Source organism: Sapajus apella, unplaced genomic scaffold (assembly GCF_009761245.1).
Source record: "Sapajus apella isolate SASKATOON/1434 unplaced genomic scaffold, GSC_monkey_1.0 scaffold59, whole genome shotgun sequence".
Taxonomy (NCBI): domain Eukaryota; kingdom Metazoa; phylum Chordata; class Mammalia; order Primates; family Cebidae; genus Sapajus; species Sapajus apella.
In genome coordinates, this window is record NW_022436999.1 from 3,748,752 (window position 1) to 3,776,226 (window position 27,475).

General features: G+C 51.4%; 1 protein-coding gene across 2 annotated transcripts in view; it reads right to left on the reverse strand.

Annotated features, from left to right (window-relative positions):
* GALNT16 (polypeptide N-acetylgalactosaminyltransferase 16) overlaps positions 1–27,475 on the reverse strand; it is a 92,026-nt gene that overhangs the window by 9,717 nt on the left and 54,834 nt on the right. For both annotated transcript variants that reach the window (XM_032245809.1, XM_032245807.1), the window contains exons 3-13: positions 21,598–21,755; positions 17,749–17,847; positions 17,143–17,210; positions 16,516–16,581; positions 13,833–13,954; positions 10,585–10,672; positions 8,979–9,063; positions 8,552–8,655; positions 3,717–3,843; positions 2,891–2,983; positions 467–550 (exon numbers count right to left, since the gene is read on the reverse strand). In XM_032245809.1, the coding sequence (XP_032101700.1) occupies positions 467–550; positions 2,891–2,983; positions 3,717–3,843; positions 8,552–8,655; positions 8,979–9,063; positions 10,585–10,672; positions 13,833–13,954; positions 16,516–16,581; positions 17,143–17,210; positions 17,749–17,847; positions 21,598–21,755 (1,094 nt within the window). The remainder of the gene's footprint in view (positions 1–466; positions 551–2,890; positions 2,984–3,716; positions 3,844–8,551; positions 8,656–8,978; positions 9,064–10,584; positions 10,673–13,832; positions 13,955–16,515; positions 16,582–17,142; positions 17,211–17,748; positions 17,848–21,597; positions 21,756–27,475) is intronic.

Consider the following 27,475-nt stretch of genomic DNA (forward strand, 5'->3'; position numbering starts at 1 on the left):
CTCCTGGACTCAAGCAATCCTCCTGCCTTGGCTTCCCAAAGTGCTGGAATTACAGGCATAACCCACTGTGCCTGGCTGTTTCTCATTTTTTCACGGCTGCTGTTGAGCTACTAGTCAACAACTGCTGCTTTGGTTGCTTTATTTCCTCAGGATAAACTCCCAGAAGGGAAAGAACAGGGTTAAAGGGGATGAATGTCTCTGCAGCCTTTGTTGTGTAACACGGTGTTGTTTCCTAAGGGAATAATGTCCATTTCTAGGTCTGAGACCATTAAAAAATTGGTTCCTAGCCCACCTAATTTATAACTCCCAGTAATGCCCTCTTAGTTCCCCAAGAACCTTCACATGAAGGTAAAACCCGGCAGTCGGAAAGAGCCAGAGCATCGGTGTTGAGGGCATCTAAGGGTGGGGTGGGCTCAGACCGCTGGCCGCAAGCCCGGGGGATGCACAAGACGAGGGCTGCACTCACGTGAGCTCCGGGTAGACGTTCTCCAGGTACCAGCGGAAGGACTTGCAGTTCATCTTCTTCCTCTGCTCTATCCGCGAAGCCACGCTGTAGGAGGAGGCAGGGCTCGGGCTTTGGCCTGCCATGTGGAAGGCAACCCCAGGGAGGATGCCAGAGGCCCCTCCCCCAGCCCCAGGAGTCAACCCCTTCTTCCCACCTATCTCAGACAAGCAAGGACGAGGAGCCTTCCAGCCTGCCATGTCCAGCCCTGGCCACTTGTCTGATGTCATTCTTTGACCTGCAAGTTCAACCCAGGTCTCCTGGCTATTCCTCACTCCTCAAATTCCTGCCTGGAGCTCGCCTTTCAGGGTGAACACAGACCATACAGGACCATGCCTTTCTCTCGGCTTCTCGCTCCTTGAGACCTCGGTTAGCAGACAATGAACTGGTCTTTTTTTTTCCTTTCTTTCTTTTTTTAAGATGGAGTCTCTCTCTGTCACCCAGGCTAGAATGCATGATCTCGGCTCACTGCAACCTCCGTCTCCCAGGTTCAAGCAATTCTCCTGCCTCAGCCTCCCGAGTAGCTGGCATTACAGGGATTTAGTAGAGACGGGGTTTCACCAGATTGGCCAGGCTGGTCTCGAACTCCTGACCTCATGATCCACCTGCCTCGGCCTCCCAAAGTGCTGGGATTACAGGTATGAGCCACGATGCCCGGCTGAACTGATCTTTATCTTTGCAGAGTTAACGAGAAGTACTAGAGAAAGGTCTAACAACAGGAAGAGCAAGCTTCAAACAACTTTCAGGTGTGCTGGCAAATAAAACCATTAGATGTGTCCGTGGGACACCGCCATCCTCACCTTCCTCAGCTACACAAACCACAATGGCCACTGGTTGACCACCCTCGTCATCAGCTATCTGAGCCTCAGTTTCCTCTACGTTAAACTGGGGATACGATCACTCATCCCAGAAGGTTTTTGTGAGAATCAAGTGAATTAAGAGGTCAGGAAGCACTTAGCACAGGTTAGGTGCTAAGTAAATGTTAACTCCTCATTACAAGAAATATTTAGTGACATAACTTTTTTTTCAAAACGGGGGATAGATATGAATAAATAGGGAAAAGATTCATTGATGATCATTCATAGAGTTTTCAAACTTTTCTGACCACAAGCTTAAGTAGGAGATAAATATCTTACATTGTAACCTAATATGCCCTCAGTATCTGTGAGTTCTGCATCCATGGATTCAACCAACCTTGGATAAAAAATAATCAGGAAAACATTCCTGGCCAGGCGCAGTGGCCCATGCCTGTAATCCCAGTACTTTGGGAGGCCAAGGTAGGCAGATTGCTTGAGGTCAGGAATTCGAGACCAGCCTGGCCAACATGGTGAAACACGATCTCTACTAAAAACACAACAAATCAGCCGGGCATGGTGGCACACACCTGTAATTCCCAGCTACTCATGAGGCTGAGGCAGGAGAATCACTTGAACCCAGGAGGCAGAGGTTGCAGTGAGCCTAGAGTGCCACTGTGCTCCAGCCTGGGTGACAGAGCGAGACTCCATCTGAAAAAAAAAAATTCCACAAGGTTCCAAAGCCAAACTTGAATTCCCCATGCATCTAGTACTACATTGAATCCATGCAAATGAAGTGATGTGTAGGCATTGTGTTAGGTATTATAAGTAATCTAGAGATGATTTAAAGTATTCAGGAGGTTGTGCATAGGGTATGCAAATACTACACTATTTTATATGAGGGACTTGAGCATCTCTAGATTTTGGTATCCATGGGGGTCCTGGAACCAATCCCCTGCGGATGCAGAGAGGCAGCTGTCCATGTGTAGGTACATGCGTGCGCACACACACACACTCACACCCACAACTGAGATGAGAGTTTCAGAAGACAATACTAACCCTTAACTGCAATCAACTCTTATTTTCTATTCTGCTCTGTACTAATCTAATCTATAGTGTTCTACTTCTCTCTCTCCTTTTAAATGCTGGTCACGACCCACTAAATTGATTGCACAACACATCTGCATTTTGAAAATGCTTAACTAGACTGTAGTCATAACAGTCCATGACAGGAAAATAGGCTAACAGGTTTCAATTTTGAATAGGACCTGGAGGCAGAACCCTAAATGCTTTCTGCAGACAGCCCCTTCCTAATCACTCCCACGGATGCCCATTTGCCTGCAGGTAGCTATGGACAGGCAACTCTTTTTCATAAACGAGCCTTCTCTCCCCGTGAGATTTCATGCTCCTCAAAGCTTAAGGTCTTGTCTCGGCATTGCATTCCCTCCCAGGGCCCAAGGAAGCCCGTTGGAGTGGGAGCTCAGTGGCTGGGGAGGTTGTGAGAGGTTCACCGGCATACACACCACTTCATATTTTGCTGGGGTTGTACTAATGTGGGTAGAGGGAGTCAGACAGTGGAGCTGGAGGGGCCCACCTGCCAAAGGCCTTCCCAATGGCTGAAGGCCGGGCCTCATAATAGTATTGCTTATATTCATCCATCCACACTTCTGCAGTGCGCTTGGTATTCCTAAAAGGAGAGGAAAGAGCAAAATAAGGTCACCAGGGAAGCAACAGGGTTAGCGGTCAGGGTCAACATTAATTGATCCATGGATACAGAGCGATGAGAATCTCAGGAGCAAGGCGATACTTGGATGGTATAGATTAGCACAACCCTTTTGGAAGACAGTCTGTCAATACCCATTGACTTTGTAGGTATGCAGCTAGACTTGGGCAGCTGCTGCTCTAAACCCTGTGCAAATAAGCGTGAGCTCAACAAGGTGAAGAACCGTCCACATGTAGAGAGTGTGCTCCCGAAAAGTCTCCCATCCTCCCCTGCCAAGCTCCTCAGGACAGCAGACCATGGAGGTCTTCCAGGACATTACCCACTCTCCCTTGAGACTAGTACACCCTGTAGCTGGGGATAGGGATGGACAGATGGTTGATCAAGTCAGGGATGGGACACTGGCAACCATGACCAGCACTCAGGGCTCAGTGAGTGGAGAGCATGGCTTGGTTGGGGATTTGGCCAATTTTCCGAGACTCTCATGGACAAAGGAAGTCAAGGCAATAGAGACCTGGTGACAACTCCCACAACTTCATCCCTCCACCCCTGAAGGTACCTGGAATCCCAGGATGTTACCAGAGAGGGCAAATGGGGAAACTGAGGCCCAAGAAGTGAGGTGGCTGCCCAGTCACATAGCCATAACTGGCAGGGCTGGAGGCTTGGGCCTTGGTGTCCTACTCCTTCCTCGGTGACCTACCTGATGTAGGTGAGGGCGTTACCCTCCGGGAAGTTGTAGGGGTGCCGTTTCCTGAAGACATGGCCCACCCGGCTGCAGGGGACGATCTCCAAACTGCCACCGCACATCCACACCCTGAAGGAGAGCTCTGCAGGAGACGGCAGCAGTCAGGAGGAGGAAGGGGCTCCTTGGCAAGGGAAGGTGTGAAGGGGTTGGTTTCCCTTCCCTCTGGGGTCTCACTGGAGGTACATGCTGGGGTCGGGTCTCCTGGGTCTGTTCAAATGGAGTGCCCGCACTCCTTGCACACGTTCCTGCTGCCCACTCTACGTGTGTATGTGCATACATGCAGGTGCACAGGCACACACACACGGATACACATGCTCCCTGTGGCCCAGTCCGGGTAAAGCAGTGGAAAAAGCTTGAAGGAACACCCAGAACCTAAGTAGTGGGAAACAACCAAATAGCAGCATCATTTCCAGGCTCTGTCTAGAAAGCCCCGGCCAGACATGAGCTAAAGGCAAACACATCTGCTCATCAGCCAGCTCTGGGCTCCCGCAAAGTCGGAAAACCAGCCGCCAACCAAACCACAGGCTGCTCCAGCTGGCACCCCTTGGACTGGCCCCAGCCTCCCTCTTGGCCCAGTTGGTCTCCTTGTACAGGCTTTCACTGGCCCTCTTGAGCCACACTTCATTTTGATAGTGGCAGTGGAGCTGAACCAGCTTTTGTGGATGACTGTGGTCCCCAGCGGTGTCAGGAGAGCCGTGGCCATCCTGCTGCCCAGAAGGGGACCTCAAAAGTTACCACTCTGAGCTCCATTCACCAGTTGCCATTTATGGTAAGGACCCACCTTGGCAGCTGGCTGAATCTCACATAATCTCTTTTATTTCCTGCTTTTCTTCATATTAGCCCCATCATCTCTTCCCACTCCTCAGGTGGCTCTAAGGACACTCATGGTCTCTAGTCAGGCCTGGGGACCCTCACCTGGTGTAGCTGGCCAGGACCCTCCCAGTGACTAGCAAAGGGGAGAGTGGAGAAAGCAGGACTAAAGCCACCCTCTGGCCCCCCGCCTGTGTGTACCAAGCGATGTCCAGATGTGTTTCAGGGCCAGGACTGGACACTTGGCATACCTGGACCCATACGTAAGGTTGTCTGTATCAGTGGGCTTCCCTAGGTCTGCTTATAAACTGCCAGGCATCCACCCCTTCTCTTGCTCAGAGATCTGTGTTGGCCTCAGCAACTAAGGTTTAGAACTGGGGCAGTCCTGGGGGACAGAAGATCCACAATCTGGTTTTATTTCTGCCATCCTAACTTCATTATGCTAGTTAAGTCACCTCGTCCCGCCCAGCCCGTATTGTCCGCAGTATTATCAACTAATGTTATTATTATCAACAATGGCAATAACAACAGCAGTAACCATCCATTTACTGAGTATTTACTGCACGCCATGCTCTTTCTGTTCAATATCTAATTCTCACTTCAACCACGTGAAGTCAGGATTATTACCCTTATTTTTTTTAATGAGGACTTTGAAGCTCAAAGATGTTAAATAACCTCTCCAAGGTCACCCAAATATTCAGTTGCAGAAATGCAACGTCAGGTTCACACAGCAAGCTGCACTGTCAGATTCGTTAGTTCATTCAGCAAATTTTCATTATATGTCAGACATTGCTCTAGATTCCCTTGTGCTCTAGCAGGGAAGCGGGGAGACAGGAACTCCGTAAAATAAGGAGCAAAAAAAAAAAAAAAATAGAAGTAAACAAGAAAATGCCTAAAAATGGAGCATATCAGATGGTAGTTAGGGCCATGGAAGAAGATGAACCAGGCTGGGGGCTGAAGAGGCCAGTGGATGGTGGTGGGTGAGGACTATGGCTGTGTTTTAAATTAGGCTGATGAGTGGAGTTGTCACTGTTAAAGGGACATTTGCGCCAAGACCCAAAACAGGCAAGGGAGCAAGTCTCCCTAGCAGGAGAAGAGCAGCAGATGGCTAGCAGGAGAAGAGCATTTCCGGCAGAGGAGCCAGCAAGGGCAGGTCCCTAGAGGTAAGAGCACGGCTGGCAGGAGGCTGTGCTGGCTGGGAGTGGTGGCTCACACCTGTAAACCCAGTACTTTGGGAGGCTGAGGTGGGCAGATCACTTGAGAGGTCAGTAGTTCAAGACCAGCCTGGCCAACATGGTGGAACCCCCAACTCTACAAAAAAATACAAAATTAGCCTGGCATGGTGGTGGGCGCCTGTAATCCTAGCTACTCAGGAGGCTGAGGCAGGAGAATCACTTGAATCTGGGAGGCGGAGGTTGCAATGAGTTGAAATCACACCACTGCACTCCAGCCTGAGCAACAAAAGAAAGACTATGTCTCAAAAAAAATATATATACAAAAAAACCATGCAGCTATCATGGAAAGGCAGATAGCTTAGGGCCTCCTAGCCAGTAAGAAGTTTGGGTGTTCCTCTGAGTGACATTAGAACCCGTGTAAGGTTTTAAGCAGAGAAACAGCATAATCCATGTTTTCAACAGCTTCCTAACACGAATACCAAAGTTCGCACATCTGCCAGCCCCTCTCAAGGTAGCCTCTGGGCTCCCGAGTTTGGAATTCTTTGGGGACCAAAGAATACGTCTCGGTTTGGGCATCTCCCTTCCTCCCTCCCTTCAATAAAGGAATAAAAGGAAAGGCTCCAACCCACCAGCAACAGGGGGCTCACAGCTCAAAACTGGCCCCAGCGGCTGAATATCTGAGCACTGCAGCTAGCCTACACATTTCTTTGAATTTCCTATAAGAAACAAAACCCTTGCCAGAACCATTCTGTGGTTCACCTTTCAAGTTCTCCAACCACGGAGCCCTTGCCTCAGGCAGGGTTTGAAGTGAGCTATTTGATCATTCACTTGTTTCTCTGTCTCTAGCCTCAAAAAAAAAAAGAAAAAAAGAAAAGAAAAGAAAAAGAAAAAAGGCTCTGGATGCAGAGCAAGGAGACTGTGAGTTTCCCAGCTTTCTAAGTCTTCACAGGAAACCGGTTTTGCCAGAGCCCTTCAGGCCGAGACTGAGGACACAAAGCAGTTCACTTGGACCCAAAACACATGAAAGGGGTCAGAATGGAGCGGTCACTGAACCCCAGTTCCCAGAATTTACTCCTCCAAACCTTGCCCGGAAACAGCTTCCAAAAGCAAGTTACAAAGCGGCAGGGAATCCCACGCCCGTTCCCACTCCAGCTGGTTTTGAGTCGGGATCAGGCCTGTTGCAAGTCCCTCCCCCACCACCATTTGCCATACGAGGGAGAAAGAGTTGAAGGATCCCTGCTCCTCACATCTCAGAGACATAGGCTATGCCTTTGCCAACATCCCGCGATACATAAGTGGCTCCGGTAAAGGAGCTGCATATGCCTGTTAGACGTGAAGTTTCTGGACTGAAATGTGGAAGGCAGCATCCACCTCAGTCTTTCTACCTGTGAAATGGGTGAGATATCACCAGCCCTAGTTATTGCATAGAGCACCTAGTCAGGAAGAAAATGGAAACAGTGGGAGAGGGCTCTGTGAATGGTTGGGTCCATCCAGAGGGCAAGAACAGGCCTTTGTATTTTGTAAGCCACCAGGTGCCTGCCCCTGCTCCAGGAAATCACCAGAATGGAGACCACCGTGCAGGTCTCCACACTGCTCTGTCTGTGAGCGCCCCAGGGGCTGCTCCACTGGGCTTCCTTCCTCAGGCAGAGAGGGAGGCAGCAGCAGGAGATGACCGGGTGGGGGTAGAGTGAGGGTGGGTGTTTAGCCCTGACACTTTCCGCCCACTGCCATGGGCTAGCTGCGTGTGCCCCAAGACCACAGCCCCATCATGGGGTGCTCCCTCACCCTGTCTTTCAGGCCTTGGGGTGGTTATAGCTCCCAGCAGTCACGGCCCTGCCCAGGACTGCGCCGTCCCTGCGGTTCCCGCTATCCTGCCCGCACCATGTACACAAGCCCTTTAATAAACCCTCCTGTCGGGTGCGCCTTCCATGTTCTGCACGACCCTGACTGATGCTCACCCTTTCTCTAACCTCCATCTCACATGCAACCCTGTTTTGCAAATGAAGAAACTGAGGTTCAAAGAGTGGACTGGCTTGCTGGAGTCCAGAATTTGGGCTCTGATCCCATTTGGTGACCCTTCCCTGGTACTCTGTGGCCCCAACACCGTGAGCTGAGAAGCGTGTGAGGGTCCAGCCCCCTCCAGTTCCCTACTGGAACACTTAGCCACTACCTCTGTCTCCTTCACTGCTGCTTCAGGGCGGAGAGGGGCAGCTCCCTGTGCCTTCCGGGTCTAGAGGGTCCATGCCTAATGACAGTGGCCACCAGGACAGCAGCCTGCCTTTAGCTCATCACCTCATTTAGTACTCATAACCTCATGAGGAAACCAGGCTTCAAGAGGCTTTGACTTGCCCAGAACCAAACAGCATGAAGGTAGGAGGGCCAACGTTTGCACCCGGGCCATCTGACCCCATTACTTACCGTCCTCACCACCGCCTTCTACCGCACACCTCCAGCCTTGCTGATAGGGAGGCAGCCACGTGTGTAAGCTGGGGTCTGTGATACAGTTGTGTGTTCTTCCACACACATGTCCAGCCGCGTGACCACAGGTCCCCCTGAACACCAAAACCTCTTTGTTTATTAGCTGTGTCGCTCTGGACAAATTGCCTAACTTCTCTGTGCTTTGGGTTTTTAAATCAGTAAAATGGAGATCATGGTACTTACCTCAGAGGGTCCTCGAGAGGATTAAATGACCTCACTTATGTAAAGTCCGTAGAGTAGGTCCTCACGCATAGAAAGGGCTCAGTCAGGGTTCACTACGGTTATTACTGCTGCTGTTATTTTTACTGCCACTATTTCCCAACTCACCAAAATTCTCTCCCCCCCAGATGTCCATCTGGGCATCATATTTTCCCAAGTGGTTAAACCAGGACTTGTCAATCACGAAGATTCCTCCAGCTATGACAGGCGTCCTAGGAGCAGGGAGAGGGAAGGGGTAACGCATGAGCTGGAGAAGCGAGGCCCTTTAGATGGCCCCAGGACTCAAGACCGCCTGCCTCTAGATCCCAACCTGCAGTCACTGGGGCAGGATGCTAGACAGCTCCCTGGCCCCCCACATCTCTTCCCGTGGCCTCTGTCCTCCTTGTCCCTCCAGACAGGGTTCGAGGGCCCAGAACAGAGTCAACACAGTCAGTGCACCTCAGGAGCTCCAGCCACTGATACAGCCTCCCAAGAGCTTCCCAGGCCCCTGGCCCAGGGAAGAAAGGGATCCCCCAGAGCCCACAGCCGCCCTGACCTTATGGGCCTGGTGGGGTCTGTCCGGGTCATCTTCTGCTCAAGAGGGATCTGCTCCCACTTGAAATGCAGGCTCCAGTCGAACCCTGAGGGACAGAGCAAGGTGAAGACAGAGCTCAGGGCAGAGCTGCGGGCTGCTGGGCCCTTTCACTCTGCCACCCCTCAGAGTCTCCCTTGATCAGAGCCCTGGGCTCTTCATGCAGACCCTCCTTCATCGGAATGAGCAAGCCCCTCCTCTCAGGAAGTGTGCCATCTACTGGGTAAGACAGACACTACAAAGATAAATAAATCAATGGAGAATATGTCAGCTGGGGGTGAAAATACTAAAAAAAAAAAAAAAAGAAAAGAAAAAAAGGAGGAGTGCCCATACTGTTAATATTTTAGTTAGAATAGTCAGGAAAGGCTCTCTGGTGACTTTGGAGTGGAGGCCTGAATGAAGGCCGGATCCATGCAGATACCTGGGGAAAGGGAATTCCAGGCAGGGGCAGCCGCCAGTACCAAAGCCCTGAGGTGATTTCCCAAAGGGAAAAAGCCTGGCTCCCTTCAGAATCCCACCCACGCTCAAGATCTAACTAATGGCTGGGTCCACATAGTGGGAGTCCAGATCCCACACAGGAAATGCACTGTGCCCACCAGTTCCCAGCAACAGATGCTTTGGAGCAGCGCAGTTCCATAGCCCTCTCTGTAATGATGGAACGTTCTGTATCTGCATTGTCGAATATGGTAGGCACTAACTTCATGTGGCTACTGAGCCCTTGAGATGTGGCTAGTATGGCTAAGGAACGGGCTTTTAAGTTTTATTTAAGTTGAATTAATTTAAGTCGCCAAAGGTGGCTATTGTCTACTATACTAAACAGCCCAGCACAGTCCAAAAGAAATATAATACAAGCCACAAATGTAAGCCAAATATGTAATTCAAAATGTTCTAGTAATCGCATCAGAAGAATATATGAAATTAATTTGAATGAAATATTTTAATGTAATATATCAACAATATTGTCGTTTCAACATGTAATCAATATAAAAAATTACTAATGAGGTATTTTACATTCTTCCACACTAAGTCTGGGAAGCCTGGTGGGTTTTCTACGCCTACAGCACATCCCAATTCCAACGAGTCACTTTTCAAGACTAGTCACATTTCAAGAGCTCAGTAGCCAAATGTGGCCGACAGCCTCCACACACTGCACAGGTCTTGACCATCTCTGGGGTGCACATGTTAGGAAGTCATGCAAGGCTGAGGGCTCCCCACTCCCCATTCTCGGGAAAGCTGTCACATCATGGCCTCCTGCCAGGACTTGTGGCCATGATCCCTAGGCTGGCAGCATTTGGGAAGAATGTGCTGATGTTTGGAGGGAGGGAAAGGTGAGAGACTCATCTGGCTCTGCTACTGATTGCACCAGAAGCCTGCAACCGCCAGCTCTGATCCTTTGTCCCCAGGCCCAGGGCTGCACCCAATCCTCTTCATTTTCTCTTCGGAGGTGGTGGAAGGGGTGCCATGAGACTCTCTGGCACAGCTGGAAAAAGCAGCAAGCCAGGGCTTTTGCCTGCCTGGCCTCTCCTACCTCCTTTCATGTCTAGAGCCCTCACCTGGGAGCAGAACTCACCTCCGCGAAGGTCAGCAGATGCTGCAAGGTAGGCAAAATTATCCAGACTGATGACATCAATGATGGGACTCACCACGCGGGTATGGTCCTAGGAGAGAGATGCGAGATGGTATGAGGCCTGGGACTCCTCTGCAGAAAAAGGCCCAGCTGCCTGCTCTGGGGAGAAGGCCTCTCTGAGACATGGGGCACTGAGTACTTCCTGTAGGGTGTGCCCAGGACCACCCTTCAACCCTTGCAGGCTCCTGGCAGCTGTCCTGTATCACCACACTTTGGCTCCTGGATGTTCCTGCTTGGCTCCCATGTGCTCTCCCAGCCTCTTCCTCATACATGATTTTGAGCCCTGCTAGAATGTCACCTCCTCCATGAAGCCTTCCCTGAGTGCTGCAAGCTAAAGGATTTTTTTCCTCTTTTAAGCTGCTTTCACAATGACAGCCTAGACAATTCCTGGGACAGTGACTCATTGTGCTGCCTGAGGTGGCTCTTCTATTTCTGGTCTGAACTGTTGTTTTACTAATATCATTTACCTTTGTATAATAGTTGTTTGAGTCTTCCCAATGGGACCACTAGCGGTTGGAGGGCAGGCGCACTGTGGTCCCCACGTAATCTGTGTGCTGTCCCTCTCATACCATATCCTCTACGAGGTGAGTCCTGCCACTCCCAGCATCGTCTCCCAGAACACAAATCCAAATCCAAAACCCGGTGAATAATGTTGATTTTGCTGGCCTCTTTTTTTGGGTGGTAGATTACATCATATGCCACATGCAAAACTTTAGCACCCTCATGAGCCTTCTCTTCTTTCGCCCTCCATAGGGGACACGGAACAGAGCCTCTGTCTTCCCTTTCTCCACTCGGCTTTCACCCCCCAGATCCTCTTGCCTGGAACTTGGAATCCAGCTCTGCCCCTCAGTTCCCACCCTCTATCAGGATAACAGAAGCCTGGGCTGGGGCTGGTCAGCGGGGACCCTTGATGGTTTCAGTGCTCCGGGGAGGGCCTCACCTCAGCCTTTTTATGGACATTTTTGTGCTGAGATATAAAATCACAGTTGTAAAGTACTCAATTTGATGGTTTTAATATATTCATAAGATTGTACAACCATCACCACTATCTTGTTCCAGAGCATTCTCACCACCCCAACGAGAAACCGAGTCTACTTTCTATTTCTGTAGATTTGCTTATTCTGGACATTTCATATGAATGGAATCATTTTCAAAGTTCATCCATGTTGAATGTTGAAGCAAGTATCAGTTCTTCATTTTTTTTAATGACTGGATATTAAAAATATATTCTGTTGTATGAATGTATCACATTTTATTTACCCATTCATCAGTCGATAGGCATTTGGATGTTTTTCTACCTTTTGGTTATTCTGAATAGTGCTGCTCTGAAGTTATTGTGTGAACATATGTTTTCATTTCTCGGGTATACACCTAGCAGTTCCACTGCTGGGTCATATGGTAAGTAACTTATGTCCAAACTAGAGCTGCCAGACTGCCTCCAAAGTGGCTGCCCTGCTTTACATTCCTGCTGGCAATCTATGAAGGCTCCTGATATGGTTTTGGGTATTTATCCCACCCAAATCTCACATTGAAATGTAATCCCCAAAGCTGGAGATCGGGCCTAGTTGCGGATGTTTGTGTTGTGGGGGTGGATCGCGTATGGCTTAGTGTTGTCTTCGTGATAGTGAGTGACTTCTCATGAGATCTGGTTAGTTTTGAAGTATGTAGTACCTCCTCCCAACTCTCTCTTGCTGTCACTCTTGCCATGGGAGGTACCTACTCCTCCTTCACCTTCTGCCATGATTAAACCTCCCTGAGGCCTCCTCAGAAGATAAGCAGATGCCAGTGCCATGCTTGTACAACGTGAGCCAATTAAACCTCTTGTTTTATAAGTTATCCTGTCTCCGGTATTTCTTTATAGCAAGAACGGCCTGATACAGCTCCTGTTTCTCCACATCCTTGCCAGCCCTTGTTATTGTCCATCTTTTTGATTCTAGCCATCCTGGTAGGCATGAAGTGGCATCTCATTATGGTTTTGAGTGCATTTCCCTAATGACTAATGATGTTGAGCATCTTTTCCTAGGCTTATTGGCCATTTCTATATCTTCCTTGAAAAAATGTCTACTCAAATTCTTCACCAATTATTTTTTGAGATGGAGTCTTGCTCAGTGGCCCAGGCTGGAGTGCAATGGTGTGATCTCAGCTCACTGCAACCTCCGCCTCCCAGGATCAAGCGATTCTCCCACCTCAGCCTCCCAAGTAGCTGGGACCACAGGCCCCCCGCCATCATGCCTGGCTACTTTTTATATTTATGTAGAAACGGGGTTTCACCATGTTGGCCAGGATGGTCTCCAACTCCCAACCTCAGGTGATCCACCCGCCTCAGCCTTCCAAAGTGCTGGGATTACAGGTGTGAGCCACCGCTCCTGGCCCCTTTGCCAATTTTTTTTTTGGGCGGGTGGACGGAGTCTCACTTTGTTGCCAGGCTGGCATGCAGTGGCGTGATCTCGGCTCACTGCAACCTCTACCTCCTGGGTTCAAGCAATTCTCCTGCCTTAGCTTCCCTAGTAGTTGGGACTGCAGGCGTGCACAACCATGCCCAGCTAATTTTTGTATTTTTAGTAGAGACAGGGTTTCACCATATTGGCCAGACTAGGCTAATCTTGAACTCCTGACCTTGTGATCCACCCACCTCAGCCTCCCAAAGTGTTGGGATTACAGGCGTGAGCCACCACACCCGGCCTACCCCTTTGCCAATTTTTAAATTAGGTTATTTGTCTTTTTGTGGTTGGGTTATAATCTTCTTATCCTTTCCTGCCATCTGTCCAAATCCTCCCCGTTCTGGAGAACGGTAGGCACGTGGCAGGAGACCTCCTATCCTCTCCTCTCTTTGAGAGCAGCATCTCTCCTCCCTCCTGCAAGGGTTTGCAGCCCGACAGAAGCTCTCCCAGGACAGGACCCTAACTCTCCCAAGAGAAAAACAACACTCATTTGTAGGAGGAGCTTTGTGGCTCACCCAGGCTTTCATCCAGTTTCATTCTCACAACAACCCAGTTGTAAAACAATTATTACAATTATCCCCATTTTCAGATTAGAAAACTCAGTAAGGAGAAGTCACCCACGGGGAAGCAGACTATTTGGGCTTCCTACGATGCCTACCCTGCTTCAAAGACTGTCCCATAGATCTCAGTGCTGGGAACATAGTGGCTGAGTCCCCAAGGACCCCTAGCTCCCCAGAGACAGCAGCTCACCTCCTTCACCCGCTGCAGCATGGGCTGAAGCCACTCCGTGTTCACTTCGCAGTGGCTGTCCAGAAAGGTGAGGACAGTAGCTGCAGCCACGTCCGCCCCACGCACTCGGGACCGGATCAGCCCTGCAAGGGGAGTAGACAGGGTGTGGCACTGGGACTGGGCCAAGTGGCTTCCCACCTGTCCCCCAAAGTCCCAGGGCTCTCCTCTGCTCCAGGGACTGAGGTTTCCAGAGTTGTTGTGATTAGATTTGACTTTGCACTTCTGCTTGCTTTCTGCCTCCCTCCCTTCTTCTTATCGGTCCATCAGCCATCATCACTCCAGGGTCACACCCTGAGTGCCCTCTATGTGCCAGTCACTGTCTGGGCTCTAGGGACACACTGATGAACAGTCACAGTTTACAGCGTGGAAAGTGCAATCAAGTATAGTTTGATCCTAAAGGAGAGCCAGAAAACAGAGGTTTCCCGTGGGAACCTCCGAGGAGTCCCCTCCAGCCGTGTCCTGGAGCCTCCACCCTACACATATTCCATATGTGTAGCATGGAGATTATCTTCGAGACTAAGACAGGCTTCGGTTTATATGGCGGCCCCTTCCTTTCCCTTCAGCCCGTTACTTTACTGCTCTGAGCTTCAGTTTTCTTATCTATAAGATTCAGAGAGATAATAATCCCTGACTGTCAGGATCAAACAAGACAACAGGGGGAGGAGAGCTTGGTGCCTGGGAGACCCACACTCATCAGATCCTGTTCTTCTGTGCCCGTCCCCCCACAGCCTCACCAGCCTCATTTTGGGCAGCTCTCTGCTCCGGGCTGGGACCTGCTTGGTCAAGAGGGAGGAGGCTCAGCTGCTCCTGCCCCTGCCAGAGTGGCCTTGCGTGCCCTGTGAGCTGTGGAAGGGAAGGGCCTCACTCTTAGAGCCCTTAGCACAAGCAGCTCCTTGGAGACATTTCCCTGGCCACGCCTCTGCTCCACACTCTGCTTCTAGCTGTCTACCAGCCCGCCAGCCAGCCAGAAGCCTGTCAGTCTCCACTCCAGAAGTGTCTACAAAGCATCTAGTCATAAATTTACATTTACTGTTGGCAAATCCAGCATATTCCCAGACCTGATGGTACCTACAACCCAGTAGCTTGGGAAACATTTGACTTTGGCCACTTACATTCGGTTTGAAGATCTCCCTCACTGATATCCTGGTGGCCCCTTGGCCTGACTGGTCTTTCTTTTCGTTCTTTCTTCCCTTCCTCCCTTCCTCCCTTCCTTCCCTCTCTTTCTTCCCTCCCTCCCTCCTTCCCTCCCTTCCTCCCTCCCTCCCTCCCTTCCTCTCTCCCTTCCTTCCTTTCTTCTTTCCTTCCTTCCTTCCCCCTCTCCCTCCTCTCTTTCAGACTGAGTGTTTCTCTGTCACTCAGGCTGGAGTGCAGTGGCGAAATGGCTCACTGCAACCTCCACCTCCTGGGTTCAAGTATTCAAGTGATTCTCCTGCCTCAACCTCCCAAATAGTTGGGCTCACAGGTATGCACCACAACACCCAGCTAATTTTCGTATTTTTAGTAGAGACGAGGTTTCAGCATGTTGGCCAGGCTGATCTGGAACTCCTGACCTCAAGTGATCTGCCCGCCTCAGCCTCCCAAAGTGCTGGGGTTATCTTAAATATATCTGTCACATCCCGTTCTCACTCTAAAAGCTTCAGTGGCTCCCTGTTATCTCTGCCTTATGAAGTCAGTGCTTTCTTCTGGCTTCCAAGGTCTTGTGTCATCTCAAATCACTATACCCATTCCGTTCCCCCTGCTGACCAGGCCTGGGGTCTGTCAGGAAGGGAGTCTGAGCAGAGGGCGGTTAGGAGGCTGGCCTTTGGAGTGGGCCCCACAGGTTGGAACCCTAGCTGCTCTATTCATCACCCTGGGCAAATCGCTGAAGCTCCTTAAACCCGTTTCTTTGTGCAACGGGCACAGTGGGATGAGTATGAGGACTGAATGGAGCGAAGTGGATGCCGCAGGGGCGGATCCCTGTATTGCACATGTCCATACTCCTCACTGACGCCTTTGCTTGCAGAGTGCACACGCCAGCATGCCCTCCCTTACTCTCCTTTGCCTGTCTCACGATGTCCCCACACCCCGCTGAGGCCCATTCCTCCATGGAAGCCTTCCCTGCTCACCCCAGCTCTCCTCCAATCTCGATGCTTTTCATACACAACCACAACAGCATGTGGCTGCAGTGGATTCTGACCCCTGGCTATGTAGCAGGCCCTTGGAGCGCAGGGACCGCGCTTTGTGCTTCTTTCATGTCCCCTAGAGTGCCATGCACAAAGCCGTGCCATGGTTGCTACTCCGAAACACGTCTGGATTGACAGTGAGGTCACCTCTGCTTTCTGCTTCTGGATGTTCTCAAAGCCTTTCCACACAGCCTGTCTCACGCAATCCTTACAATCGCCTTGCAAGGCAGAAAGGGACTGTCTTATCCCATTTCTCAGGAGAGGCAGCTAAGGGAGTCAGAGATGGAGCAACTGGCCTACAGTTGTGCCTGGATGGGGCTGATCTGGGAAGGAGGAGAGTCTTCCGCATGGCCTGGTCCCAGCCATCAGGAATGCAGCCGGCCATGCTAGCTTGGTGAGCCACGGCACCAAGAGAGAGTGGGGAGGTGCAGAGCATGACACCAAGACGGGCCCTCGGTGAGACCCAGGGTGCAAGGACCCACCTTCCCGCCGGTCGTTTCGCAGGCACTTGACCTTGGGGATCCTGGTCAGGAGCAGACAGTCTTCCGCTGGGGATGTAGAGAGGAAAGCAAGCTCATTTAGACACGGGCATCAGACCACAAGCGGTTGGCTGCCATGAAAATTGCCCTATGCTAAGCCCAGGAAAGGGCTGGGGATGGGCATGGGGAAGGGTATGGTCATCATTGCTGGCTGAAGGGCTGCCCTGCCCCACTCTCAGACCAGACTGAAGAGTGCCTGTGCCTATGGCAGTACTCCACTCAACCACAGGGGGCATCAGAGAGCACGCTTGGGGGTGGCTCCCAGCCCAGCTGTCATCTGCATTTGGCAGTGGTAATAATGAAGGATGCTGTTGATTTTCTTTACTTTTTCTTAAGGATCATCTCACTAGTGTCCCATCCAAAGCAACACCCACCCTTCTTTTCCCCACTTTGACACCAGGGAACAGGACCCAGGAGGGGTCCTAGAAAAGACAGGATCCCCACGGGGGGCACAGAGGTCAGTCTGTGATGGCCAGGACAACCTCAAGGGTGCCTGCCTTAGCTTTCTGGAGAAAGGGGGACGAGGGCGGAATGGAGGGCTGTGTTCATGATCTGAAGGTGACTACTCACGATCTGAACTGAAGTCATCCACTAAAATGATCTCCTGGATCAAGCTGGCAGGAGTTCGGTTCAGGACACTACAGTAGCAGTGGAAACAGAGAAGGAGCCTGGATTTAGGAACCATCTCCCATGTTTACTGCTGCCTGGGCCATGGGACTCCCCCGTCGCCCAGCTCCAGGGGGCACTCACGCTTTGCACTCCTACCTGAATCCCATTCTTGTCTAAGTTCATTGAGGAAATGGGGAGATGGGAGTTTAACTTGACCACAAGCCCAGGCTTCACAGGAAGAATCCACCTCCAATCCACCTCTCTCTGACTCACTGACAGGCCCTGCTGGGCTTCCATCACCCGGTCTAGCCCTGCCTCCCTCAGCTCCTGACGTCTGCATTTCTGCCCTTGTCCTGGACACCTAACCTGGTCTTTGACTGTCGCATTCCTCTGACAGTCGGACCTAAGGGGTCTTTCTGGCCCTCATTCACCAGTGTCAGCTTCTCAGAAGGACAGGACTCAGCCTTCCAGCACCTGGTGGGCTTCATGCTGTCTGGCCACAGCACCCGATCCCAGTGTCCTCCCCTGCCAGCACCACTGAGGTGGGCACCCTGTGGCTGGACTTACCTCTTCACCGTGCGCAGCAGGGTGGAGCGAGCCTCATTGTGGAAGGTGATGATGACGCTGGTGGCCGGCAGGTCCGAGGAGTAAGACATAGACGGGCAGCTGAGAAGGGAGCACAGGGGTCAGAGGCCAGCCGTGAGGGCACCCTCAGGGCAGGTCAAGGTTTTTCTTTTTCCAGTCTATTGTGCCTGAGAATAATTCTGTGGGGCAGAGAAGGCACACCCAAAGCCAGGCCAGAGGCCCCCACCCCCACCCCCATGCTGTATCCCACACTGGCCCAGAACCCAGATGCCACCCATCCTGGGGTCCTGGGAGGGAAGCAGCAGGCTGGGGGACCTTCCAAGGCCCGAGGGCTCTTTACCAGAGATCCAGAGCCCGCAGAGCCCCCACATCCACTGGCATGTTGAGTAGGGCTCCCTACTATGTGCAGGTACTGCACCAGGGCCCGGGTACAGTCCTGACCACACAGGCAGAACTCTCTGTCCTATGGTGCGGGGGACACGCAGAGGGAAAACCACCTCTTTGTTTGTCCTGACACCCTGGAGCTTCTTCCTTCTCTCCTCCCAGCTTAGGACATTTGTAGCATCTGCAGAGGAATTGCCCCTACCCTGGCTGCCAGGGAACTCCTCCCCTCTCCATGCCCAGCACTGACAGCCTTGCTGCAGACAACAGGCTGGGAGCAGTCTCGCTCCTCCCAGTGTCCTGGGTCCTCTGGAGGAAACAAGCCTCTGATAAGACACTAAAGGCCTATCCTGCCACCCTCTCCCTCCTCAGCCATCCACAGACATCATATTTTTTGGCCTGCCGGCTCCCCCTCCTCTAGAAAGGGAGCGAAAGCCGTCCATTCCTGCCACACTTCATCCCTGTTGTTTCTGCGCATGCATTTATTTGCGCTCCTGGGGCACTGGAAGGCGGCCGCTGTTGCTGGTTTTCATAGCAATCTTATTACAATTGCTCTCTGACTATTCCAGCAGTGACTATTTTTTCATTATGTCATTCATTCCACTGACAGCAGCTTACAGCCCGAATTCCCAGACCTGTTTCCTGCCCTGCAGAGCAGACTGGGTCAGACAGGCGGGAGTCCCACTAGCCTGGGACCCCATGGGGGAAATCTTGAGACGCTGTGTAATAGTTCTCCTTGAGAGGAGGTGTGGGGTAGCAGTGGCGGAAAGAAATTTGCCTTCTGCCCCTTGAGAAACCATGTTGTTCAAGGGCATACAAATCAGGGGAGTGGGGCAGGAGCGAGCTTGGAGGCTGAGGCAGTGTGTGCTGGGAGCAGCAGATACCCCCTACATGTGCAGCCTCCCAGTGCTGACCTCCAGGGCCCCAGTCCTCTGTCCTTGCCTCCCAACCATCCGGTGCCCAGGAAGGAGGGAATTGGGGCAGTGACGTCTCCCTGAAGTGGGAAAACCCACCCACAGCCCATCTGAAGAATGAACATGGACTCCCCACTGCCCCCCCCAACCCTCTCCTCCATGCGTGCCTCTGGGATTGATATTACTGAGGATGGGGTTTATCTGGCTCCCAGGGGCTGGGAGTCTCTACAGGGGTTTATCCCAGGCCTGCATTTTGAGTTTGGGGTTGGTGGGGTTTTCTCTGTGATCCTCCTAGGGATGTCTTATGTGGTTTATGTCCCTTTGGTCCCCTTGAGGGGGCTCCGTAAATTAAGGGCTGGACCAGAAATGAGCCTGACAATTTGGAGTCCAGCAGACATTACAGCCTGTGGGGCTGCAGGGAAGAGCAGTTCACACGCATGCACCAGCTCCACCATGGTGGGAGGCCTGCCCACCAAAGCCAGCACGTCCTTTGCTCCCCTACACACACACACACACCTCATGGGCCACCTCAGCTTTCTTTTTTTTTTTCTTTTTTGAGACAGTCACACTCTGTCACTCAGGCTGAAGTGCAGTGGTGCAATCTTGGCTCACTGCAACCTCTGCCTCCTGAGTTCAAGAGATTCTCCTGCTTCAGCCTCCAGAGTAGCTGAGATTACAGGTGCCCACCACAGCACCCAGCTAATTTTTGTATTTTTAGAGATGGGATTTCACCATGTTGGCCAGGCTGGTCTTGAACTCCTGCCCTCAAATGATCCACCCTCCTTGGCCTCCCAAAGTTCTGTGATTACAGGTGCGAGCCACTGTGCCTGGCCATCCTCAGCCTTCTGAGAGGGCCCTGCAGCAGCATCTGGCACCTCATCAACCCACCACTACCTTAGATTTAGAGTCTCATTTAAAAATGTACGAAGCCCCCACGGCAATTCCCCCTTTAAGTTTCTCAGTGAGCACCCGAGAATGTTCAGAGTCGGGTGGGCTGGGAGGGTGAACAGAGATTATCCAGGCGGAGCCCTCAGTTGATGGATCTGGGCCTACAGATCCTCCAGGCCCTGGGACTAGGTCAGTCATGGCTAGGGCTGCCTGTGAAAGGTCTCCAAGTGGAGCTACGGGGATGTAACCTCTTCTGCAGCGCAGGCAGACAGGAGGCGACACTGCCCAGGACTGAGTGAGAAAGAACTTCTGAGGCCCAGAAATGCCCAGCAGGCCTGGTGGGGGCCTTGCCACGTAGGAGTACTGCCTTACTTGGCTGCACGAGTGGTTTCTGGAGGCTGACGGTGCTGGCATTACCGAACAGCGAGGCCGAGGTCTGGGGCTGCCCCAGCCCTGTGTTCATCTCACCCTGCACAGGCCACCAAGCACCCTGGACTTCAGCCATGTGTCTGTGAGTAACAAGGAAGGCCCCCTTCCACCCTCATCTCACCTACACCGTTTGTGCTGTGGAGTAGCTGCTTCAGAAGTAAAAGCAACCTTGATCCAAGTCATTGTTGCTACCCTCCAACCAGGACCGGACCAGACGGAGGCCCAGGCTGGCTCTGAGAACATAGCTGCCCGCTCAACTGTGGGTCAGCTCCAACAGTGTCCTGGCTGTTCTGTGAGATGTCTGCACAGAGCACAGACAAGGGGCCCGACCTAGCTGGGGTTGGCAAGGAGCCTTCCCTGGAGGAGAGGACGCTGAGCCAAGTCTTGAAGGCTGGGTGGGGGAGGTGCGTTTGGGCAGAGGAAACAGCCCCTGTGAAAGCAAGGAAGGAAGGAAGGAGGAGTCCGGGACTGCAGGACGGTCAAGTGCTGGGGGAAAGGCAGGTAAGGTGTGGTAAGGGGAGCGTGGTGCTTCAGCATCAGGAAGTCAGGCTGTTCCTGCAGCTGACGGCAGGAAGAGGAAAGACTGGAGATGGTGACTTTTATGCTCTAGACAGAACACGAGCGTCTAGACCCCAAGCAGGACTAATGACATGCTTAAGGCCGGTCACTCACAGTGAGCTGGGATGAGAGTGGAGGCTTCCCTGACCCTGGTCTAGGGCCTCTCCCACCTCACCTCACAGCAAGAACCAAGAACAAGACTGGGAAGCATTTCTGGGAGCTGCTGAGCAGGTGGGGCTGTGGAGCAGGAGGAAAGGGAGATAAAGGATGTCCGTGGGTTGGGGCACAGCGCCGCACTGTTTGCAGTGGGCAGGGCTGTGCCCCCTCCCCTTTAGGCACCACCAGTAAGGCCCCAAGATTGCCTGGCTCACCCACCCCCACGGCCCTCCTTTGGTCACCCCCCAGGTCACTCTTGCTGGAACGCCAGACTGAAGTGCCTTGGGGCCTCCTGGGCCTCAGCAGTGGTTTCCTTGGCCTTGGCAGGCCCTCAGTAGGTCAGGTGAAAAAGCAATGGAGCGTGAGGGTTTTTGAATGACTAAATCACTGGACGAAGTCTAAGGAAATCATCCTCATTTCTTAGATACACGTAAAAGAAGACAAACTAAACAGCGTTGGCCTTTTCCCAGCCTTTCTTCCTCTGCCGACGTGATGGAGGCCATACCTGTAATGGCGGGTGTCCCGGATGGGCCGGTCCGGGCTCAGCTTGTCACTCTCCAGCTGGTTGAAGGCATGCTGCCTGTAGGGGTCCTCTCCGGCCTTCAGCTGCTTGGCCGACAGGTAGGCCTTCTCATCAAAGCCTTTCAAGGGAGTTCCTGTCACCTGAGACGAAGGTCGGCATCAGAGAGGACCACAGGCAGGAGGACCCCACCTCGTGGTGGGTGCTCAGCACACACCAGGCGGGAGCCAGCTACGCGGCCTCATTTGGGCCTTACGCCAACTACCCACTCTGTGAGAGGGACACCATTATCTTCCCCATCGTACAGATGAGAAAACTGAGGCTCAAGAGCCTTTTTTTGTTTTTGGACACAGGGTCTCTCGTTCTGTCACCCAGGCTGGAGTGCAGTGGCAGCATCTTGGCTCACTGCAACCTCTGCCTCTTGAGTTCAAACGAGCCTCCTGTCTCAGCCTCCTGAGTAGCTGGGATTAGAGGCATGCACCCCCATGCCTGGTTAATTTCATAGTTTGGTAGAGATGGGGTTTCGCCGTGTTGGCTAGGCTGGCCTTGAACTCCTGACCTCAAGTGATCCACCCGCCTCAGCCTCCCAAAGTGACTTACTAGCTCTGACCTTGAATGCTTTTTTAAAAGCTTTTTAAAAGCTGGATTTAAACTGCTCATTCCAACTCCAAAGCCCTCACTGACCAATGCGTTTTTCAGGATATCGGGAGGGTAGTGCTGGAGTGCACCAGACCTCTAAGGCCAGGTGTCCTGACAGGACTACTAACCAGAGCAGGACTGCCAACCCCTGCAGACTGACAGTCTCCGAGGGAGAAACCCAGACCTAGCCCTGGGCCAGGCATTATAAGAGGCACCCCATCAGTAAAACGCCAGAGCTTGGACAAGCTGCTGCAGAAAGAGCCACCTGTATGGACAGCAAACCCTCTCAGGCTGATGCCAGAGCTGCCAGAACTCAAGTGCACAGACAGTGATGCATCTTCTCTGGGACTTTTGCTTGCTCCTGAAATGGCCCCTGTAAGATCCACTGGTCCCCAGGTGCTAAGTGCTGGGCAGTGATGGATGGCAGATGACATCACCCATCCCCTTCCTTCATGACCACACCCTCCCCTGTACTCCCGGAGTCTCCAGCAACAGACACTGGGGAAGGACACGTCGAAAATGAACAGATGGATGCATGCATCCTGACATCTCATTACTTGAACTCAACTGCTGGCTGGATATTCTCCAGAGTGCCATGAAATATCATCAACTGTGGGTACATCCCAACTCCAACTTTCCACCCAACCATCAGCCCTGGGCTGAAGCTGTGGTCGCAGAGGAAACAGAAAGGAGGGTGAGAATTGACCACTCACAAAACTCTTGCATGAGGATGGATGCTAGTACAGCCTAGTCCTAGAGGGATGGTCCTGGCTGGACCTGTGGGGAGTGGACCGCTGTGTGAAATGACACTGGGACTGTCCACCAGCAGCTTGGGGCCTCCATGTTCCCCTGAGAGCCTAGCCCCCAACCTCACTGGACAGGCATGCCCAGGGTCCAGGGAGCTCTTATCTCTGGCACTGCTGCCACTCTGCAGCAATGCTACCTTCTCAGGCTGCCTCCTGTTCTAGGAGCCGGTTGGTGGCTCCCCGACGGCAGAACAGTGAGGGAGATGTCCTTGTGTCCATTGTGCCCACCCTATGCCAGACACAGATGCTCATGATGGTAACATGGCTGTGGCTGCTGCGCTGGAACACTGAGGTGGTCCCATGGCAGACACGGAACAGGTGTGGCAGAACCCCCAGTGAACTCAAAATCCATTTCAAGAAAGACGGAAGGATGGAAGGAGGGAGAGAGGGAGAAAATCAATGTTCTGGCTTGAGCCCTGGATTTCTAGAAGGATCCAAGCCGTCCAGCTCTTAAAGTGAGAGTGAAAGGGAGAGTGATCCTTTGTGTCCTTCCCACCTGGGAAAGTGATGGATGCCCTCTTAGCTCCGGGTCAGGGAAATGAAACACAGCCTCCAGTTGATGGCAGAGGAGCTAATATTGAAGCAAAACTGCAGAGGAATGATTTGCTGAAGCTCCCAAAGGGAGAGTGTGCATTTCATTATCCTCCAGGTCAGCTGTGGGAAATAGCTATGTTTGTTTCTTTAGGACTTATGGCCACTTTGTGGGCTCAGCAAACCTCTGAATCCTCATCTCACGCTCATTCATTGCCAAGTGAACATTGACTGACAGTCACTCATCTACCAGGCACTGCCGGCACCCTTCTGGATCACCTGAACCTGCATTCATTTGTTTATGAACACTTGCATTCACTCTTCCATTCATTCATTCAACCAAGTTCCACCAAGTTCCTATGTGCCAGGAAGCTCAAGAAAGGTTTCTGAGACTGTTCCACTGCCCCACCCTGCTGCCTTCCCCAACTCATTCAAGGCTTCCTCAGGGCCAGGGAGAATGTTGCGGAAGAATGTCCGCTCAGGTCCAGGCTCTCTAGAGAAGTTCCTCCCAAGGCCTTGAAATTGAGTTAGACATCCTCAAAGATGCTATTGGGAAAAGTCTGCTGTTCCCTTCCACAAAGCCATAGTCCCTGGGTGGTCCAACCCCCATCCGGGTGGTATCAGGGTTTGGGGTCTGACTCTTCATCTGTGAGACAACTTGTGAGACAGGTGTCATGGAAACAGCAGGTGCACTCCTCCCAGAGGTCTTAGCTCTCCTTCCAGGATGACCCTGCTGACCCTTGGGGTTAGAGCTGAAACATCAGTTGGCCCTGAGCCAGCCAAGTGGAGGGGTTATGGAGGAAGGGTAGGCGTGGCTCCTGGCAATTCCATGAGCTCTTCAGGGCTTCCACCTCCTCTCTCCTCAGCATTCTCTGGCCTCGCGCCAGTCACCACCCAGAGCTGTTCTACTTCTAATATCTAACCCCAGTTCTTATGCCCAGACCATAATCATTTCCTCCAAGCTCTTGAACTCCTCCTTTGGCCGTTAGTCCCATTCTTTGATCTTGAGACTTCAGGTCTTTGAATGTCCCGTGGGTGCCTCTAACTTGGCATTTCAAAACAAATTCCTCACTTATCCCAAAGTTGCTGCTTCTCCTGCTTCTCTGTTGCAGAGATGGGCAGTTCACCCAAGTCATGAATTCACAAAATCGCCCTTGATGCCCTCCTATGCTCCACAGGCTGATTCGATGTCTGCCCTGTATATTCGTAGACAGAGTACTTAATACCACCGGCATTAACTCAACAAATATTGACTGAAAACCTACTATGTACATACACTGGGTAAGAGGCTGGGAATGTGGAAATATACAAAAGGCAACATGGGACCCCTAGAACAGGAATCTAAGCATCTAGTCCCTTCCATGCCCCATCTCATGCCAGGCTTGGCCATGGAAGATCAGGAAGAAGAAACCTCCAACCCAAGCTCAGAGCAGGGGTAGCCAGGGAACTGACCACAGAAATTCACCCCCACCCCTACTCCCATTGGAGCAGGAGTCTGCAGATGTCGTGTGACCAGTGGATGCTATTTCCCTCCTCCCCTCTTCTAAAGGGGAACTGTGCTGCTGCTATCCTGCATTCCATCCACATTGCTCACTAAGTGTATCGGCAAGGGAGTAAATGCATCATTTGGCTCTTGGCTGCAGGACCATGAGGAGCTATATCTGGACCAGCTCAAGAGACTAGAGATCCTGGGCTTGGAGCCACTGGATGGGACTGGCTTGGCTGCCCTCTCAGGAGGGGATGGTGAGAGTATTTTGGGCTGTCGATGGAATTCTTATGTCAGGCAGGGGCACATGTCACATGACACTGACATTTGTGCTTTACTGCTCTTTCTTTTCCACTAGATGGTGAGCCTTTCCTCATGGGGCTCCCTGCTCCTGGCACATAATAGGTACTCAACAAGTGTTTGCTGAATCATGGAACAGACGAGTAAATGAATGAATATCTACATATTGTCCCTGCTCTCAGATGGCCTATAATCAATTGCAGAGAAAACAACAGCAAACAAATGGGACCCTCTGACACATCACATGGCCTTCAGTGACCCCTCTCTCTCACAGACTACAAGCCCCAAGCTCACAATAGCCTGAGGTGCTCTCTGGGCAAGTGTCACCTTGCTAAACTTGCTTCCCCTGTTGCCCCTTACACACTCTGCTCCAGCCACACTGGCGTTCCTTCTGTTCCTTCAGCCTGCCAGGCACCCTTCCCTATAGGCTTCTTTCTGTGGAAGGCTGTTCTGTGTGGCTCTCTCCTTCATCTCCTGCAGGGCCCTCCTCAAACCTCACCTGCTCTGTGAACCTTCCCCGACCACCATCTGTAAGTTTGTGACCCCAACCCGACACTTGCATTCCCTGTCCTCCTGTACTGTTTTACTTCTCCTATGGCACTCATCGCAATCTGACAGTCCATGTGTATTTTATTTATTTTGTTTTTGGCTACTTCTCCAAACAAGATTATAAGCTTCACCAGGGCAGGGGTTTTCTGTTTTGTCCAATGCTGAATCGCAAAGCCCAGAGCAGAAGCTTGGTGATTGTAGGCACTCAAAAACAATAGCTATTGAATACATGTCTGATCTCAAGCCTCCCCTTCCCCTTCCTCCTTTTCCCACCATCCCTGCACCCTTGGCCAAATACAACATTGGAGATGGAGGTGGACCAAGCTGGTGTAGAGTAGTTTTTGCCTATCTTAGAGATCTTCTTCCCCACTCATAGGCTCCTGGTAGGACTGTCATTCACTGTCCCCTGTCCCACCAATACCCTAAGCACCACCACATGGGTGAGCAGAAGACTCTGACTAGGTCAATCTCATTACTGCACCTCTAGACACAGTGATTGATTCAGGAAAGATCATTTGATTTGATCTGGGCCAATCAGAATCTTCCCTGAGACTTCTCTATACAATGAACTTTTTTTACTGCCAAGCATGCAAAATGAGAATCTTCTTGTCCATCACATGGAGAAATCTTGTCTGAAAAATGAACCAAGAAGAAACAATCAGAGCTAACAGATGGAAAATATCTACCTACTTACCTACCTACATACATATTTTTAAAAAACTAATTTGAGTTGGGGGGTGTTCTTCTCCAGTGACCAAAAGTTCAGAGATATCAGTCCTTCAGTTCTTTTCAATAAATAGAAAATCGTTCTCCACGAGTAAAAAACAAAATCAAACCCAAAACCCAACAAGTGAGTCACCGACAACAATGACAGTCATTGGTGGCAATGCTCCATTCCAAAATATCAGGCCCATCTTTGGCATTTGGCCAGCGGCTTAAGTCCAGAGTTGGGTGGGGCATTCCCAGCCTTCCCCAGCAGGCAGGGCTGTGTTCAGGCTTTGAGACTGGGGATTCCATCTGGACCATGGCTCCAGAAGCCCTTGCGTTGCCATGGTGAGGAATGAAGGTTGGAGAGATGGTGAGTGACAGGCTGACGAGCCTCCCACATCCTTCCAGCCTCCCGCTGAGAGTTCTTGGCTGATGTTTAGACAGTTGCCTCCCTCCCCAGTCTTCATACTTTTAGGGAGTGCCAAATCCAGCACTTCTGTGTCCAGTAGGTCAATCACATCTGAAAATGGTTTAAGTTGAAATAATGACTTTGTTCTATAAAATGGGAAGAATTACTGTCTCACCTTGGACAGCTTTATTTTCAGTCTATCATTTCGATTAGGCCTTGAAACTTGCCTGACTTGTTTCATTTTTTTTTTCCAGCTAGACTTGCTTATTGCTTCCTGCTAAATTTAGGAAACAAACAGCAAAGCAGAAGGTTGAAATAAGAAAGGAAAATATTTTCCATATCATTTTCATCAAAAACAGTTCAGCCCAAATCCCCAAGCCTCGTAAACTTTCTTTTAAAACATACACATACCCTTACATTTTAGATTTAAACAGC